At 36.8% G+C, this 17,285-nt stretch overlaps 1 protein-coding gene across 2 annotated transcripts in view; it reads left to right on the top strand.

The window, feature by feature from the left end:
* Positions 1–15,958, top strand: part of ELP2 (elongator acetyltransferase complex subunit 2) — a 32,286-nt gene extending 16,328 nt beyond the window's left edge. For both annotated transcript variants that reach the window (XM_004935176.5, XM_004935175.5), the window contains exons 13-22: positions 1,761–1,949; positions 4,027–4,096; positions 6,235–6,330; positions 6,459–6,516; positions 11,196–11,268; positions 11,716–11,902; positions 13,534–13,655; positions 14,093–14,235; positions 14,707–14,820; positions 15,661–15,958. In XM_004935176.5, coding sequence (XP_004935233.3) covers positions 1,761–1,949; positions 4,027–4,096; positions 6,235–6,330; positions 6,459–6,516; positions 11,196–11,268; positions 11,716–11,902; positions 13,534–13,655; positions 14,093–14,235; positions 14,707–14,820; positions 15,661–15,817 — 1,209 coding nt within the window. In that variant the 3' untranslated portion in view covers positions 15,818–15,958. The remainder of the gene's footprint in view (positions 1–1,760; positions 1,950–4,026; positions 4,097–6,234; positions 6,331–6,458; positions 6,517–11,195; positions 11,269–11,715; positions 11,903–13,533; positions 13,656–14,092; positions 14,236–14,706; positions 14,821–15,660) is intronic.
* Positions 15,959–17,285: the final 1,327 nt, after the last annotated feature.

The following is a 17,285-nucleotide window of genomic DNA, read 5'->3' as shown; positions in this document are numbered from 1 at the left end:
TATTTATTTAAAGAGAACATAGTGCTAAATGCAGATTATTATCCTTTAAAATTCCAATTCTGACATAGTGCTGTGTTTGCATGGCAGAAATAAAGAAGAATCATAGAATCATAGAATGGCCTGGTTTGAAATGGACCTCAATGATCATCTAGTTTCAACCCCCCTGCTATGTGCAGGGTTGCCAACCACCAGACCAGGCTGCCCAGAGCCACATCCAGCCTGGCCTTGAATGCCTCCAGGGATGGGGCATCCACGACCTCCTTGGGCAACCTGTTCCAGTGCATCACCACCCTCTGTGTGAAAAACCTCCTCCTAATACCTAACCTAAACCTCCCGATAATACATAATAATACATAGCTTCAATTTTTCATGCAGACTTACTCCTGAATTTTACTGGGTGAAGCTTATTGCACAAACTTGCACAACCCTCCTTCTGCTTTGGTGGGTTTTTTTTGCTGCTGGTTTTAATCTTCTGTGCCATGTTTTGAAGTATGCAAAGATGTACCCAGAGTAGGAAAAGGAGGGTTTATTGCAATTTATTGCACTACTAGCTTTTTTTAGTAATTGAATTTTTTTTCTAATTTGAAAATAAGACTCTCTTCTGAAAATATGAGACTTCACAGATTCTCTCTAGTATTCCATTCATGTTGTATAGAAATTTTAAAAATGAAACCTGAATGGATTTTTAGTGTAGTACAGGCAATTTAGAGTCAGCATAATGCCTTCCCTTCTGTTTGTGTAATATCTGGTATAATAGAAATTCTTTATTGACTGCAGTTTTTCAGGCACATTAATACTGAGGTAATATAAATTAATTCTGATTGAATAAAGTTACAACTAGCAGAACTAAAATTTATTTCAGCTGGTGTATATTTCTGAATTTAGTATATAAATAGCAACAAATGGTCTCCCTAGAACTTTCTTCACGATACCGCATTTGCTTGAAAACAACATTATTTTTTTGAAGAATCTTTGCTTCCATATGTAGAATAAATTAGATTTTGTAGGAAACCAATGTGAACAATTTAATATATTTTTGCTAATATTCTTTGCTTTGCGTGATGATTAAAAAAATAAATCTTACCCATTTAATTTTTGGTTAGCTGTTGGTTCTCTTTCTTGGATTAATGCTTGAAGTATGAGGAAACTAAAAAACTGTTTCCAATGAAAATGTTTCTAAAATCATCAGGGTTTTCCAGTAGTTTTTGCAATAAGGAGCTCTTTTGGTCTTGTCAGTTCTTGCACAGCTTCTACAAAGTGATTTTGCTAATATTAGTTATGGAGAAAAAAACAAAGTAGGAACCTATAGCCTATTGACAGCAATGCTATTGTGCTTCAGGAAAGGCAGATGAAAGAAGCAGGTGTTTCTTGCTACCTTCTTAGGCCTTTCAGAGCTATGGTTTTGAATGCAATAAACAGCATACAATCCTCCTTTTTTTAAAGCAACTTGTGCCCTTTGCTTGAAGGTATAGCATAAGGAAGTTTCAGTGACTAGTTTGCCACACAGGTAAGCAAATGGCCTTGGAGACCTGGGCAGTGACACCATTCACTAATTACAAGAGTCATTTGGTGGAAGAATGGGAGTTAGCTGATGTATGTGAGCATACATCAGTTTTATGAACATCAGTAGAAGGTTGTTAGCTTTCCTTCACGTTAATAAAGTCAGCAATTAATGTATTAATGCTTTTAACATCTCAGAATCTTACTGTTTCTCTGATTAAGAATTTTTAAGCATTTTAACTGCATTTCTGTTTTTGTAGGTAACCTGGCATGAAATTGCACGGCCTCAAGTACATGGGTATGACATGCGTTGTCTGGCAATGATTGGCCGGTTTCAGTTTGTGTCAGGAGCGGATGAAAAGGTGCTTCGAGTTTTTTGTGCTCCCAAGAACTTTATAGAAAATTTCAGTAACATCACTGGTATTCCAATGGAGAAGCTGTGTTCCCGTGTAAGTATTCTAAAGCAGTGATAAATGAAACCAGCCCTTTTCCATGTAAATAATATCAATGCTTTAGAAAGCATCAAATGCATTAATTTCCACTAAAAAAATGTAATGATTCTGAAGCTTAACGATTCTGAAGCTGAACTTTATATCTCCTTCCTCTTCTGCTGGTTTCTCTGTGTGCTTTTTCAAATATATTTCGTGATGTTGTCATAGAACCATGAAGGTTGGAAAAGACCAGTAAGATCATCTAGTCCAACTGTCAACCTATCCACCATCATGCTCACTAAATACTTGAAATAAAACAAGGCATGTTGTCTGAAGATTGTAAAGAATACGAGTAAATAATTAAAAAAAAAAATCAGCCCAAGTAGACTAGAATAGTGTATGTGTTTGGTGATTTGAAAACAAACAAACAATAATGGCTGACAACGTGCTTCTTAATTTGAGGGTGTAGTAGTCTTCTCTATATGTAATTATTGTGTGGTTTTGCATTGTTTTGTGTTTTTTTGTGTGTTTTTTTTTTTTGTAATCATATGTTTGGAAATAGCACCAAGCTTTCAGCACTGCAGTTGGTAGTTCTATATAAATATTTATAAATAAGTATTTCCTCTTGGCTGCGGGAATTTTCTTGTGAGGCTAGTAGATTTCAGTTCTTTTATGCCTATAGCTGTTGTGTACAAGTGAGCATTCCTACTTGGTGGAAAGATAAGACTTGCAGCATTGCCATCCTTTGTTTGCTACTCATTCACTTTAGGAATTAATTCTGATTTTTTTAGCATTTTGTAGAGAAGCCCTCTTTCAGAATTGCATTTCTCATTGCATTTCTGGCTCAAAAGCAATGTTTTCTGCGTTGCTTCTCAAAGACAGATTAACCCTTCCGTTACGTTTAACATTTGATTAATTTTTAGTATTAATTTTTGGTAGCAAGAAGTACATAAGTAACTTACATAAGTACATCTATTGCTTCAATTGCGTTAAGTTGTTGTAACCATTTGTATTGATGACGTTGTGCAAATAACACCGTGCTTTTATAATACTGGCAGATGTCATTATTTTACTTTCATGTAGACTTTCCTTATCAGGTCTTCCTCTGTGTGCTGTGTTTTGATCTATGATATCACAAAATCCTTCACACAGGCTTTGTCTAAAGAGGAAGGCTTCGCAAGCTGTAATGATACAGATACTCTTAAACAGCTTAATTTGAAATAGTTCTGTGTGAATACTTTTCATTAGTGTGTAAGCTTTGTCTTAACTTTGTTCAAACACCTTCCCAAAGAAAGTGCTTAAAACCAAAAAGGCCAGCTTTGTATTCAAACAGGAGGAGGAGGAGCAGGATTACATGCAGTTCAAACCAATTGGCTTGTGTTATACCTCACGTGATAATCAAGAAGCATTTTTGTTTTAAAAGCCACAAACTTGTATGTCTGTGTCAAACATTTTGTCATCAAGATATGAATGTTTAAATAAGTAACATCTTATTCTAGGCTGTCACCTAAATTATAAATCCAGTCTTTGAACTTTTCAAACCCTTGAACAAAGGAGTTTTACAGCTGTTTGATCCAAAACTTCTCCATCTCTGCACAAAGGTCCTGAAGCTCACTTACCTTTGTAATTTTTGGCCATGTATTCCAGCCACATCTCTGTGTTATTTATGTGCTAGATTGTGTTGGAACTCATGGGCAGAGACATTCCCTTAATTCACTTCAGAACAGACTACTTCGCAGTCCTATTGCATTACTGACTGCAGTGCTCTCAGCTGAGCCTTATCGTGTGTGTCCTAAATCCTAAATAAAATTATAGTTCAAAACCTGAATGTAGGAATGAAGATACATGCTTTACAACAAAACTTTTGTGCTGAGGCCTTAGATAAAGGTTTTTATTTTTTTATTTCTTATTTTTTCCCTCCTTGTTCCTCGTATTGTCTCAGGTGTGCTGTGGGTGATTTGGGAGTTTTCCAAAGCCTCCCCTTCAATTCTTTCTAGAAAAGTCCCTGTTGTCACAGGGATCATTAACCTATGCCCTTTAAAACCTGGTCCTATATGACAGTTTGTGAAACCTTTCTCTCTCTTTTTAAATTCAGCTATCTTCTGACCTTCCAGAAGGTGCAACTGTGCCAGCATTGGGTTTATCCAATAAAGCTGTTTTTGAAGGTATGGCTAATAAGAAATAATAGTGAGAAATGATGGTACTTCATGTGTAAAGTTGTTCTTAATAATTTCTTCAGTGTTTGTCTTTTTGTTTGGCAGCACTTAAATATGGCACTTGACAAAAATAGTGAGAACAAGTGAGAATCCTTTCTTGAATCATCCCTTTCTGTGCTTTTGGCTCCTCTCCTAAATATCCCATAGTAAACATTGTGTGAACCCAAAATGCTCATTCCTTGCCTCCCATACTGTGACCCGCATTCTGTAGGAATTAACCAAAGGCCTCTCCTCGTTGTCTCCACCTAAATGTGGGGTTGACTGCAAGCTTGAGGTGGACCTGGAAATATCAGGGGCACAGTGTTACTCGGATTCTCCAAACTGCAGTTGTTCTTACATTTTCTCTATGCTCCTCACTGTTCCCTCAATCAGATTGCTGGTAACTTCTAGCAAAAAATAATTAATTATTATGAAATAAAGCTAGGTTCCACATTATTAAATCAGGGCTGCCCGCTGCTGTTCCTTGTTTCTCTGTAAAATACCAGTATCCTTGACCTCCTAAGCTGTATTCTGGAGTTGTTAGCACCCTTGTAGAGGTTGTAGAAGTAGTGCAGTTTTAAGTGGAATTGGCCACATTTCCTATTCTTCTCCCATAAGAATGAACATAAAGCTTTTGTAGATAAATGGCACTTCGTGAAAGCATCGGGGAAGAGGAATTATTTATCTAATGTGAAGAAATGTTCTTTCAGTAAAGGCTGGAGAGACACCAGATTGTATTCTTGTAGAGGTGGTGGGGACACCAGGGAGGATTATTGTTTGGAGTGATAACTATAACTGAGCTATATCTTGAGACTAGGTTTGGAACTGGGAAATCTGGTGTTTGATAAGGCATGTAGTAAAAATGTACTTTAAATGGAATCTACAAATTAGGTTGGACCTTTTTTTCTCTTTTCTGCCTAAACTTTTATCAGAATTAATAAAGGAAGTATGTGAATGAGATTTGTTTCCAGGATCTTTGATGTTAATACAGCTAAATTGTCCTAAAATCTGTTTGAGAGGAAAAATATCCTTGTTGTACATGAAGTAATTTATTTTGGCAAAAATCTTCTTTCCTGCTCTTTCATAAGTCCTTCACTAACAGAGAGAAATAAGTTCCATCTTCTAGAGTATCTTCACACAGACAGTAATAAAGCTCAGTTGATTTCATGTGCCATACCCAGCAGTAGCACTATAAATAGAAAAGCTGTCAAATTTTTATCTGTTGTCCATTATCGTCCACCAGATGCTATCAACATTGATAGCTTAGGTTAAGGTCCCATAGAACATTGCTCTTGCTTGCTCTACAGGGGAATCTTACTGTGAACAGTGATCACAAGTATCTCAAGTTAGATAAGTGCTTCTGAATTTTATTTTTTATTTTTTTTTTCAAAGAGAAAGAAGGCAGGATGGATAACAAAATAGTCTTTCTGTTCTGCTGAATTCTCTGTACCTACTTTTTTAAACAGCTGAAATGCTTTCAAACGTTTGAAACGCATTCAAAATTTGCATTTCACAAAAAACACTTTACCCCAACTTGATATCTTAAATATTTCTTTCAAAGAAAAAGATAGAGTTGAATTTTAACGTAACTGAATAATTTCAGTTAGTATGTTTGCCTAAAGCTACAAAGGCTGAGCACTTGTCAGTTTTGCTGAAGCTTGCAAACTGTATGTAGGCTTCTTCAAGTATGGCTTTTCATGTAGGTGTCCACATGCTTTGAAGTTAAACCTTGTTTCTTGGATTTATTTTTTTACTTAAATTTTCAAGGAGGAAAATGATTTAACATTGGGGACACAACAGTTTCAGCTCCTACTGACTGATTCTTTGATATATCGAAGTCTCTTTGGGAGTCTTTGAAAGAGACTCTGACAGTGGAGAGGTCAATCTCAGAGTGGAAATGGTCCGAAGGTTAAATTGTTTATTTTTTGTTTTTTTTTACAAAGTCTTCTCAGTGTCATGTGCATCAGAATCACTAGATTCTAATGTTTGCATTAACGTTGCTTGGATTTTAAAAATAACGGAGGGTTTTTCCTTGTATAACACATGCTTATATTTTCTCTTATGTCAAGTATGTTCTCTACAGCTAATAAAGTCCTTATTTTGAATAGGAGATATATCTGCTCAAGTAGCTGAGGATGAAGAAACATTTAATACTATTTCTAATCAGTATCCTGAGATATATTTTCAACCCCTGATCCTTACAGGTATGAGATTATTTTCTATTGTATGAAGTGGAGAATGAGGTTTATTGGGTATTAACTTAGAAGCATAATTTAGCTGATTTTAGATTATCTACTGCCAAATTTAAATATGTTATACAAATGTCTTTCAGAACCTCCTCAAGAGGATCACTTGCTGCAGAATACATTGTGGCCTGAAGTTCAGAAGTTGTAAGTTTTCTTTTTCTTTCTTTTTTTTTTTTCCAGAAAGCTATTGCAACACTAACGTAATCTGGTCTTATAACTCTACATGACTTACTACCTGATTTGACCCTGTGCAACATACATCTTGTAAAATAAATATACGTATTGCAGTGGTAAGAGTCTGAAGAAAAGGGCAGGAACTTTTTGCTTTCTTTTGGTTTTTGGCAGACTTTGCAGATCACGTCTGTCTTTCAGCTGTGGATGTGGTGCTGCTAGTCAAGGCTGATGGGACAAATAAGTAACTTCCTCTCAACGCCCAAGAGAGTTGTCAGATGCAATAGGTGGAGGCAGCAGCTGAAACAAGCTGTGGCTGGTGCTACCGCAGAGTGGTGAGCGTGGATTAAGATGGTTACAGACCCAGTTTGAGTATTGAATGCTGACAGACTAAGTTATGGGTCACAAACATAATAGGTCATACAAATAATTGTTCTGAGGTTGCAGGGTTTTAGAATTCTTCTACTGCGTTTTGTTCCTTCTTTTCCTGAGATTCATCCAAAGTATTAATTTCATAACAATTCACAAATGAAGTTTCTAACATATTCGTTCACTCAAGGTTTCAGTAACAAAAAAAAATCAGGCTACAATTGCTCAAGCTTCAAAGTTTTCTTGAGCTTCACTCAAAAGAGCAGGACCTAACTACAAGTTGCTACATGACAACCGTAGCCAAAAATTTATTTTCTTGACTTATTGCCAACTAGATCAGCTCTTTGAACCTCTCAGGGTGGTTGCAAATGGCAATGCCAGGGAGTTGTTAAGAAGTGGAGGAGATAATGGAAAAAAAAATCTTAACTGTAGCTTTTGCACAGCTGTTTTAAGTGATTTTAGAATATCTAAATTTATTGGGCAGCATTCTCATTTCGGATCTTGAGTATACAAAAGAATGAGTCATTTCAAGTTCTTATGTATTTTCTAACATGAATCTCCTGCAACAGTAATCTCAAGCAGAAGCAAGAATGTTTAGTCTTTGACGACTACATTTACCAATTTTATGGCTTTGAGCGGTGGGAGGGGGGAGGAGGAAAAAAGGGAAGAGGAAACATTTTAAAAAACAACAAAAACCTAACATTTTAGGAAAGCTGTTTGCGAATTGCTTTCATTTGACCGAGTAGGAGGTTTTGTTGGGAACTCATCTTTATGTTCAGCTGGGCAGTTAATCTTCTTTGAATACTTCCAAATGCTTTTACACCAGGGAAGCTGGCAGGAACTAGGCTGTGTCTGTATGTTTTGTAATTACCAACGATTACATTAAATGCTTCTCCTGTGCACGCAATGGCTGCTAATGCATCTGCTTTATTTCAGTAGTTTGGTGGTGATCATAAGTAGTGAAAAGGGGCCAAGGCCAAAATTTTCCTTCGTTTGCCCCTGACATTTCTCATTGTCTAACCAAGTGTTTATTGTTGATATTCTCTTACAGGAGTACTGATTATCAACTCATTTAGTAAAATATCCTTTATTTTATGATGGCCTTCAGGTGATTTATCAGCAATTTTTTCTACTTTTAGAGAAACTGTTAATGATAGAGATACCTTTGTGCAAAGGAAACAAGATGCAAGCTGTCTTTCAGATTTTTTTTTTTGGTTCAGGATAATCTTGAAAGAAGTAACATGAAATTGCATAATGCAGATTTCAAGTTACCATGGCAGCAGAAAAACAGCATGAGGAACTGACTTGCCAAAAATAGCCTCTTTGTTATTGACATTTGTGTATTCCTAGCTCTAGCTCAGCACCAAATTTTGAAGGATTAGCGTTCAGTTTTGATAACTATTTGGTTGAGTGGGTTTTAGCATGAAGAACTTGCTGAATTTTTTACATAATCTAATAACTTTAAGATAAAAATATGATAAATCCTATGAGAATATGCTAATCCTTATCCTCTTGGAAAATTACCATAGAATATATATATGCAATATGTACGTTTTATGTAAGACACTTGGAAGTCTTGAGACAGCCTTTTTGACACTAGAAAATTACAGTAATCATTTGCCTGGAAACTTTGAATGTCCATTTGACTCACCTGTGCATAAAAAGAGTGTTATGAATTACACATTGCTAGGCTAAATCGCTTGTGGCTGGAAATGTCATTTCATTATTCATTCATACAGTTGCTTCTCTCTCCATTGTGAAGCCTTTTTTTGTGCTGCGTTATGTAACGAAGAGATGGGGTTGAATGTGTATGGGTGGAGGGAGGGCTTGTTGCTGGGGCTTGCCGTCTTCATCTTTAATGAAGTCACACCTCAGTGAGTCCCTGCTTGTACAGATGCATGTTATAGTTCAGTTTGTTTTTGGGGGGGCTAGAGGGAGAGTTTATATCTTCTTGGGCCTTCTAGGATTTGCGTGAAGCTTATTGTCACGAATTGTCACTTGTTCAGAATGTTGCTCTAAGCTTTGGGGATTATTCCTGGGGAGTGAAGTTGTAGCTGATGATGGCCCATCATCATGGGGGAGGGAGGCACTTTCTTCTCCTTGATCAGAACTCTGTTCTGATTTAGCTCTGAAGAAATGGACAGTTCTCCAGATAAACTCCTTTGATCAGCAGTATTGCAAAGACTTTGTTATATGGGACTGATGTTCATGGGATTTTACTTACAGCCAAAACAGCCATCTGTTTAAGTGACAAATTACTGTTTGTATCTGTTGAATAGAGGAACTGCTGGGCATATCCCATAGGCGGACTCCCACACTCATGTCTGAAGTTTGGGGTTGCGCTGGCACTTCATGAAGAGTGTGTACAGGCCTTCTGGGAAGAGAGAGACTGGTGGCTGCTTAATTGGAATGTTAATTTGCAAATCTGATTGTGTCTTATAATGATGAAGCTATTAATTTGTGTTTTCCCCTCATGCTTCCACCAGACGGGTTGTCACCATAATGCTTACTTTTAAAGCACATTTCTGAAAGTTGCATTGTATTGGAAACCATTGAAAGTCAAGTTTTTTAAACTGAAAATACTATTTCACTAAAAGTATACTTTCAGTGAAATTCAGTAAAGGAGAAACAGCCTGTGGAATAACTTGTGAAACAAGTCTTCAGTTACTTTGGTTTTATCTCATGTAATGTAGTCTTGCCAGAGCATTTAACAGCGTTTTGATCTTCTGTATGCAACTTTGCTCTTATAAAATAGAAGCATTAAAATTTTCCACCTTAAATAAAAGTAAGACCTAAGACAGCATCTTTTACAAAGTCACACAAGCGTAGGCCAGACCAAGAGCCTCTAGAGACCAGTATTATCTCCAGTGAGGATAATGGCAATAGGAGATTCTGTTTCAAAGATGCAAGATCCTTGCTTCAGTTGGTCAGTCAACATCCAAGAAAATAGTGACTGCAAGTGAAGTGGCTGGCAGGGAAGACAGTGTGATGTATTCTCCAGGCTGAGGCTGACTCCTTGCACTCTGGCTGTGGTGAGTCTAGCTATTTCCTACAGTGTGGCAGACTCGACTACGTGATTTGGGGGTAGGAGCAATAGTGCTGTCTTATGAAGAAGAAAACTGTATGTGAGCAGACACCCCAAGGGGTGTTGTTCCCTTCAGTGTTCTCCCAGTTTCACTGTTTTCAGCTCAGGAGCTTCTGAAGCTGAATATGCATTTTTATCATGTTGCAACAACACTCACTGGTTTTCTCTTCCATTTACTTGTGGAGTTCTGTTTGAACCAATGTAAAATTGCAATACTCTTGATACCTTTTCTCACAGAGGTCAGAAAATGCATTGTCTCTGGTGTAAAGAATCCTCCTAGCAACTTTTGTAGTAGAAAAGACAATGCCCTTTCCGTGCCAGTTGTTGTCTGCAGTTCAGTGTTGTTACCCCTGTCATACAGAGCAAGGGGTAATCAAGTGAATAGTCTCTGAGCATAAGGTCGTGAGGAATAATAAACAGGCCCAGGTACCCCTGTACTTCATGGCACTGAAAACAGTGTCCTTATGTTGTCGTTGTTCAGGAGTGATGATGGAAAAGCTATAAAACGGGGAGGTGACTCCAAGTAAGGCTGCCCTCATGCAAAGACCGTTCAACTTTGTTCATGGCCGTTTCCATATTATTCCTTAAATATTCCTGTGTTCTTGATTAGAAAAGTGAGTTATGTGGCCTAGATTTAATCCGAGAATGCTTATGGCTTTGCTTGGAACAGAAAGTGAAATGCTTGCTTAGGTACTATAAATCAGTACCTCCCTCCAGCAACTGGCATTTAGCTGATATTTTTCTACTGTTTCAAGATGCTTCTGATCTCTTCTGTGACTGATTGTAGTTTGTTAGCCTCTGTTTTTCTTTTGTGATTTTAAAATATATGGCTTCTAATTTTTATTGATACTGTTAAAATTGTTCTACAAGAAAATAAGAGTACATTAGATGCTGTTTGCTTTTTGTTAATAATTGCAGTAGGTTTTGCATTGCTGATGATTTAGGACTATGAAATGTGCTGGGGAGATTGGTCTGTAGATGGTTCCTAAGCACGAAAGAGTTTATGCAGATGTTTAAATTGAATGCAGAGCATTATTAGGATTTATTTAGAATGCAAAACACAAGGTGTTGTTCGTTGAAAGATGTTCCTGGTATATATCTTTCATTTTTGCAAAGGGATTTAAGTTAATATAAAAACCTTAATACATATTGCAGAAATGTCTGTGCTGTGCTAAATAGCTTTTGAAATTTATTTCAGGTATGGACATGGATATGAAATATTTTGTGTTGCTTGCAATAATTCAAACACTGTAATTGCCTCGGCGTGTAAGGTAAGAAAAGATTGTAGCACCATCTAGTGAAAAGTGCTGTCATATTTCTAGGGCTGACAGAGCAGATGTCAAAATTCAGTTTGCACTGTATCTGCTCTTTAGGTTAATATGAAAGATTTCTTATAAATGGCAGTTGCCTTGCAGAGGTGAGGTTGAATGCAGAGATGTTATTATTTGGAAATAATTATGTGATTCATTTAAGTTGTTAGTAAGAGGAATTCTAACAAACACAGTTATAAATAACATTTTTCTAACTGACACACTGTCATTGCTGGTAGAACACAGTGAGACAATTTTAACTTTACAAGGGGAACTGGACTGTAACTCCATTGTAAGTCATAAAAGAGCCCCTTAACATTTTGGTATGTTGAAATGTACGATTGTTATATTTGCCTTATTTAATTCTCACTGATTTTTTTATTATTATTATTATTTTTTCCTCCACAGGCTTCCAAAAAAGAACATGCAGCAATTATTTTGTGGAGCACTTCTTCTTGGAAGAAAATACAGAGTTTGCCATTTCACAATCTGACAGTTACTCAGCTGGCATTTTCACCTAATGACAAACTTCTATTAGCGGTGTCTAGAGACAGAAATTGGTCACTGTGGAGGGAAGAAGACTCATCAGAGTCAGGTAAGGTACATGGGATGGATTTACACATTAGAAGACTTTAAGATTTGTTCAGTATTTTTGGCTTCCAAAGTATTTGAAAGATAATTGGTAAAATATTTTAATGGACACTTTCCTTAGAACTATTAAGTATTTAATAGTGGTATGGGTTCCTGTAGCTTTAGGAAGTGCAATTCGTGGTGTACAGAAAAAACTATAAAGGGAGTTAAAATGTAGAAAAGGATATGATCAGGCATTAAATACTGTTTAATTGAAGTCTGCTGTTTGTCTTCCTGCCTTTTACTTGTGACTGTACATTACAAATTTACTGAAATCAAGTATACAAGCTGGAATGTAGTGTCTGAGTTTCAAACTGGTACTCTGTCATGCAAAACCATTGCCTTGGTGTTCTGCAGAAGCTACACTAGAAGGTTCGGTATCACATTGGTGTGTCCTGTGTAGTACTGCCCTGTCCCTTTTTGCAGGGCATGATGCTTTGAGGCTCTTGACATGATTAATTCTGTCTTTGGTGTAGCTTTCTTATAATCCTATGCAATTCATTAATTTGACTAAGGCTGGCTCTGTCTGTAAAACAGAACTGATAGTAGAGATTCAGTTGACTTTCTCATTAGGACTTTAAGCCTTGCAAAATCATAAGGAGATTGCTACTGAACATGAATTGATTCCTTGAACAGATGCTTATGCTGAAAACAATTATCACTGCACCATTGACTTATTAGCACATAAACATTACTGGGCTCTTAGAAGGTTACTGAGCTCTACAGAGTTTTCTCACAGACTTGACAGTGAGTTTTCACCCTGTCACACAGTGTCTGTGTTCTGGCTTGAGATTCTGTTCTGCTCAGACTTCTATTTTAAAGCCTGGCATATTGTCCAGAGTAGTTAACATATTGGGTTAAAGAGTATGAATTCATACAGAAAGAAAAGAAAACTCTCTTTTCATCTATTCATCATAAACTTTTCAGTCTACAAAACATTGTTATTGGTATAAAGCAAGACTATTTCTATTGGCATCCCTGTAAATGCAGTTATTCAACATCTATGTTCTGAAATGACAGTTCTTTCTAATTAGGAAAAGCATTCCCAAAGCTTTGCTGTCTGCTAATCAGATTTACTGCCTGATTTTATGTGGTGAAACTGCAGCTTATCTTGTTGGGAGCAGATTAAGCTTTGGGATAGGATCATTGTGATTTGAGCTCTTGGGCCTTTATTGGTAACAACTAGAAACTGTAGTGGATTGCTGGGGTACGTGTGTACACATGGTAAAAATTGCACTATGCTAAAGCTTTTGAAGTTGGTGTTTTTATTAAAAACTTGTATGGAACCTTGATATGTAATGCTTGGAATTCATTTCTTTTGAAACAGATAAGCGTATAAAGGAAACTGTTCTCAGTTTTCATGCTGTAAGGACTGAGTGGTGTGGTCTTAAATCAGTACCTAATTATGTTCAATTGATAAGTGTCAGGGAAAAATACTAAGTACTCCTGATACTATTATTAAGTACCTCCCAAGTGCTTTAATGATGAGTGGAACGATGTCCAATTATTCCCGCTGTTCATATTATTCTTATTTATTCTAATTACTTCTAGTAAACAAAGTAGTTGAAGTAAAGGTTTTCCTTTGTTTTATTCCAGGACCAGTTTTCAGTTGCTGTGCATACACAGACAAAAATACAGCTGTTCACAGTCGAATCATTTGGTCTTGTGATTGGACGCCAGATAGCAAGTATTTTGTTACTGGCAGTCGGGACAAAAAGGTAATTAATGTAAAAGGAATTTTAAAAGCCCAGAATTTTTTAAAGTATATTTAAGTTTAGCAAGTGCTATATTCTAACGGACCTGTAGTCTGTAAACACTAAGAGACTGTAGAGTATGTTACCTCAGAAATCAGGGAGACTTTCGTATGCTGGGTAAAGTGCTCAAATATGTATGTACAAGACTGTGGTCTTTCTCCCATCTCAACTTCACACAGAGAGATAAGCACATGTCACAAACTCTTACTGGTATCTACTTAAGGTTTTATTGAATTTTCACAGTATAATCTGTATTTGTTATTAACATATTTAATGCAGTCAAGCAGACTTTCTAAACAGTTGAATCTTTGTAGGTAGAAACTTCTAGGGGTCATTGCCTTTGTTCTGTGCTCTGGGAGTATTTCAATGGAGGGGTTCCTAGATGATTCTCTTTCTCACAGGTCATCATCTGGGGTCAGTGTGATTTACCTGTGACTACTGAAGGCAGTGTGTTGGATTCAATCAAACCTTGTTCAACAGTACTGGATGCTGGAGATTCTGTTACTGCCGTTAGTATCAGCCGTGTGCTTACTCCTGATGGAAGGTATTACTGACCTTATATAGTGCCATTCTGAGTTCAACTTGAAATTAGTATGTTTTTCTTCTTTAGTAATTTTGTGTGGCTTAACAGCTCTTAACATTCAGCTGTCAAGTATTTGACTATTTGAATTCTTTTTTTCTTTCCTAACTTATTTTCAATACGTGGGGAGGGGGAGGGACTGGGGAGAGGATGACAAAGTGGGATAATGCACCTGAGACACATTTGTTCTTGCAGTGATATTGACTGGTCCGATGCTGTAATAACCTTCTTATGAGTATTATATTTTTTATTCTAACCAAATGAATTTACAGATTTCTGCTTTGTTCATTTTTATGAAGCTGCTTTGATTTAAACTGATTTTTTTTTCCCATGAAAAAGTACATATTAATTTGAAGTCTGAGTTGCAATGCTTTGTTTGAGTGCTTAGAATTCTGCAGTTCTCTTAGAATTAATCCAGTTGTTCTCTTTTTATAGGTATGTTGTTGCAATAGGCTTAGAGAATGGGAAGATAAACTTTTATACGTGGAAGCAGAGTGGACAAGAACCATCAGTAGCTGACTGGACCAAGTGTGTTGAGATGGATAACAGGTATATCTTCTGAAGTATCTTAGGAGCAATGAAGTGTTCTTACCAAGACTGATAGTACTGGAATTTTGTTCTTATATTATAAAATGATATGAAACTGCTTTATTTTCATACAAATTTGATATCCTTTTAGGAAAAGACTGATCCTTGGAAACCTACAGATGTCTTTAATCATAATCTGAAAATAAAAACTAAAATAAAGCTTTATTAGTGTTAACCATAGAACAAGATGATACTGAATGGTGGGGGAAAGAATCACTGAGTCGCTGTCTGTATACATTTGCAAAGAATTTTGAAGTAGATGACGAAGTTTTAAAGAGCAGCTTATAGCAAAAACTAAAGGAATTGTAAGCTAAATGTGGTGCTGCTATGGTGACAGTAAGAGAAACTCTACAGAGAGACTTTTGAATATTCAATTTGGAACATTTTCTTAGATTCTTTCTCTATGTATTGGCATCGATAGTATCAGAAATGAAAGCTGATGATGACTTTGGCCTGTGTACTTGAAGTGAATTTGAAAGGGATGCCAAATGACAGGAAATGACACACTAAAAGCCAGAAATCTGTCCTATCTCGGTAACTGAGATGCTAGATCTGCAGCCTAACATGATAAAACTTCAAATCAATAACCATTTAAATTATTGATGACCGTGAAGATAAAATGTCACTGGCATTAATGGCCCTACTTATTTTAAGAACTTCATACCTGCTGATTGTCACAAGTCAGCTTTTCCTCAGTTGGTGGAGTTAAGCATACTAATTATATAAATGTTGATGTTTACATTCACATACCCAACTGTGCTTGACATTTTTCAGTTACATATGGATTTCTTTTTGTTGCAGCCAAAGCCATGCTCTTGCTGTGAAACGTTTGTGTTGGAGACATCGTGAGGGCAGAGCTGGACATAATGATGAGAACAACAGCGAGTGGTTGCAGCTTGCAAGTTGTGGAGCTGATCACTGTGTTAAAATATTCAATGTCAACAGATTTGCTCTTTAACAGAGACAGCAGGCCTGTCTGCAAAATGAATTCACAACACTTTTTCAGTATTGTTTAATCTTGTTTTTGAATTCTCTTTTCTGCTGTGGAAAATGAAACATCTGAAATATAACTTATTAAAACAACTTTGATAATTGGAAATATTTTTCTAATTCTGTGCTTCTGGGAAATGTGAAGTATTTATGTTTTGATTGGTTAATATCCTGGAGCTTAGGGGTAGGAGGTGTGGGATATGGCATAGAAGAATGTTAACAAGACCTCTTTGTTCACTGTGAGTCTGGAGTTGGTGGGAAGCGGCCGGTACTTGGGTTTTTGCATGCTTGGGTTGACAAGTGGAATATGGAATTGTTTGAAACACCTTATTCCTATCAAATGCTACTGTCAGTTAGCCTGTCAGTGCTGACACTATGTTTCAGCATCTGTAGTTAACCAGAGATCAGAGTTGAATACACACCTCTCCCTGGTAGCCTTTGGAATGTTTATTATAGCACCTATCCAAGTCTTAGGTCAGCCTACTTTAGAACAGGCATGTCTAAACCACTGGCTGCATGCAGCCCTGCCTTGCCCTGCTCTGTAAGGATGGTGACTCTTCCCTGCAGTGACCCCAAACATGCACCCATCACTATTAACACTGTGTGGATGGAAACGGTGGACAAAGAGAGGGCAGTGCTATACAGTGCTGACTCAAGTGATGGCAAGTAATTGTATGCATTTTGATATACTGGCTAAGCACAGTGCTCTGATCAACAAAGAATACGCAGTCATGCTTTCCATTTTAATAAAGGAGTTTGAGAATAGGTTTCAAGATGGCAAAAAAAATCATGAATTTGGGTTTGTGAAACCATTTTCAGTTGATACAAATACATTACCTGCAAGTTTTCAAATGCATTGTACAGAGTTGCAATCAGATATTCAACTTAAAAATCTGATAATGTCTTACAAAAGTCTGGTAGAGAGACATCTCTTAAAAGAGGGAAAATACCTTTCACATCACAACCACACCTTATTCATGTCATTGCTTTTTGGCAGTATGTTTGTGAACAGATGCCAAGTATAAAGTACAAGAAGAGTATAATTTCATCAAAAATCTTTGAGCACCTTGAGAGCTCACTGAGAATTGCAACCACTTCTGCTGAAGAAGACTGATGTATTAGTTTCACAAAACAAGGTCAAATATCCCACTAGTCTTATGAGGTTTGTTCCTCTCTTTGTTTTTAGAAAAAATATTTAAAATGTTTTGTTAGTTAGATATAAAACAGTACATCCTATTTTATGATGTTAGCTGTTGACATCAGAGGTGGATGTTGGGCTTATGGCAGTAGAGGTTGAACCTTCCTACCACTATCCCGTTACATTTTGTAATGGATGGCAGTAGGGGGGCACTCTGACACAATGGCATCTGACGTGGAAAGGTGTATGAAGCAAAGGTGTGTCGCTGAATTCCTCCGTATTGAAATATTTCAGTATC

Source organism: Gallus gallus, chromosome 2 (genome assembly GCF_016699485.2).
Source record: "Gallus gallus isolate bGalGal1 chromosome 2, bGalGal1.mat.broiler.GRCg7b, whole genome shotgun sequence".
Lineage (NCBI taxonomy): Eukaryota > Metazoa > Chordata > Aves > Galliformes > Phasianidae > Gallus > Gallus gallus.
The sequence above is the reverse complement of the archived record's forward strand: the minus strand, read 5'-3'. Positions and strand labels throughout refer to the sequence as shown.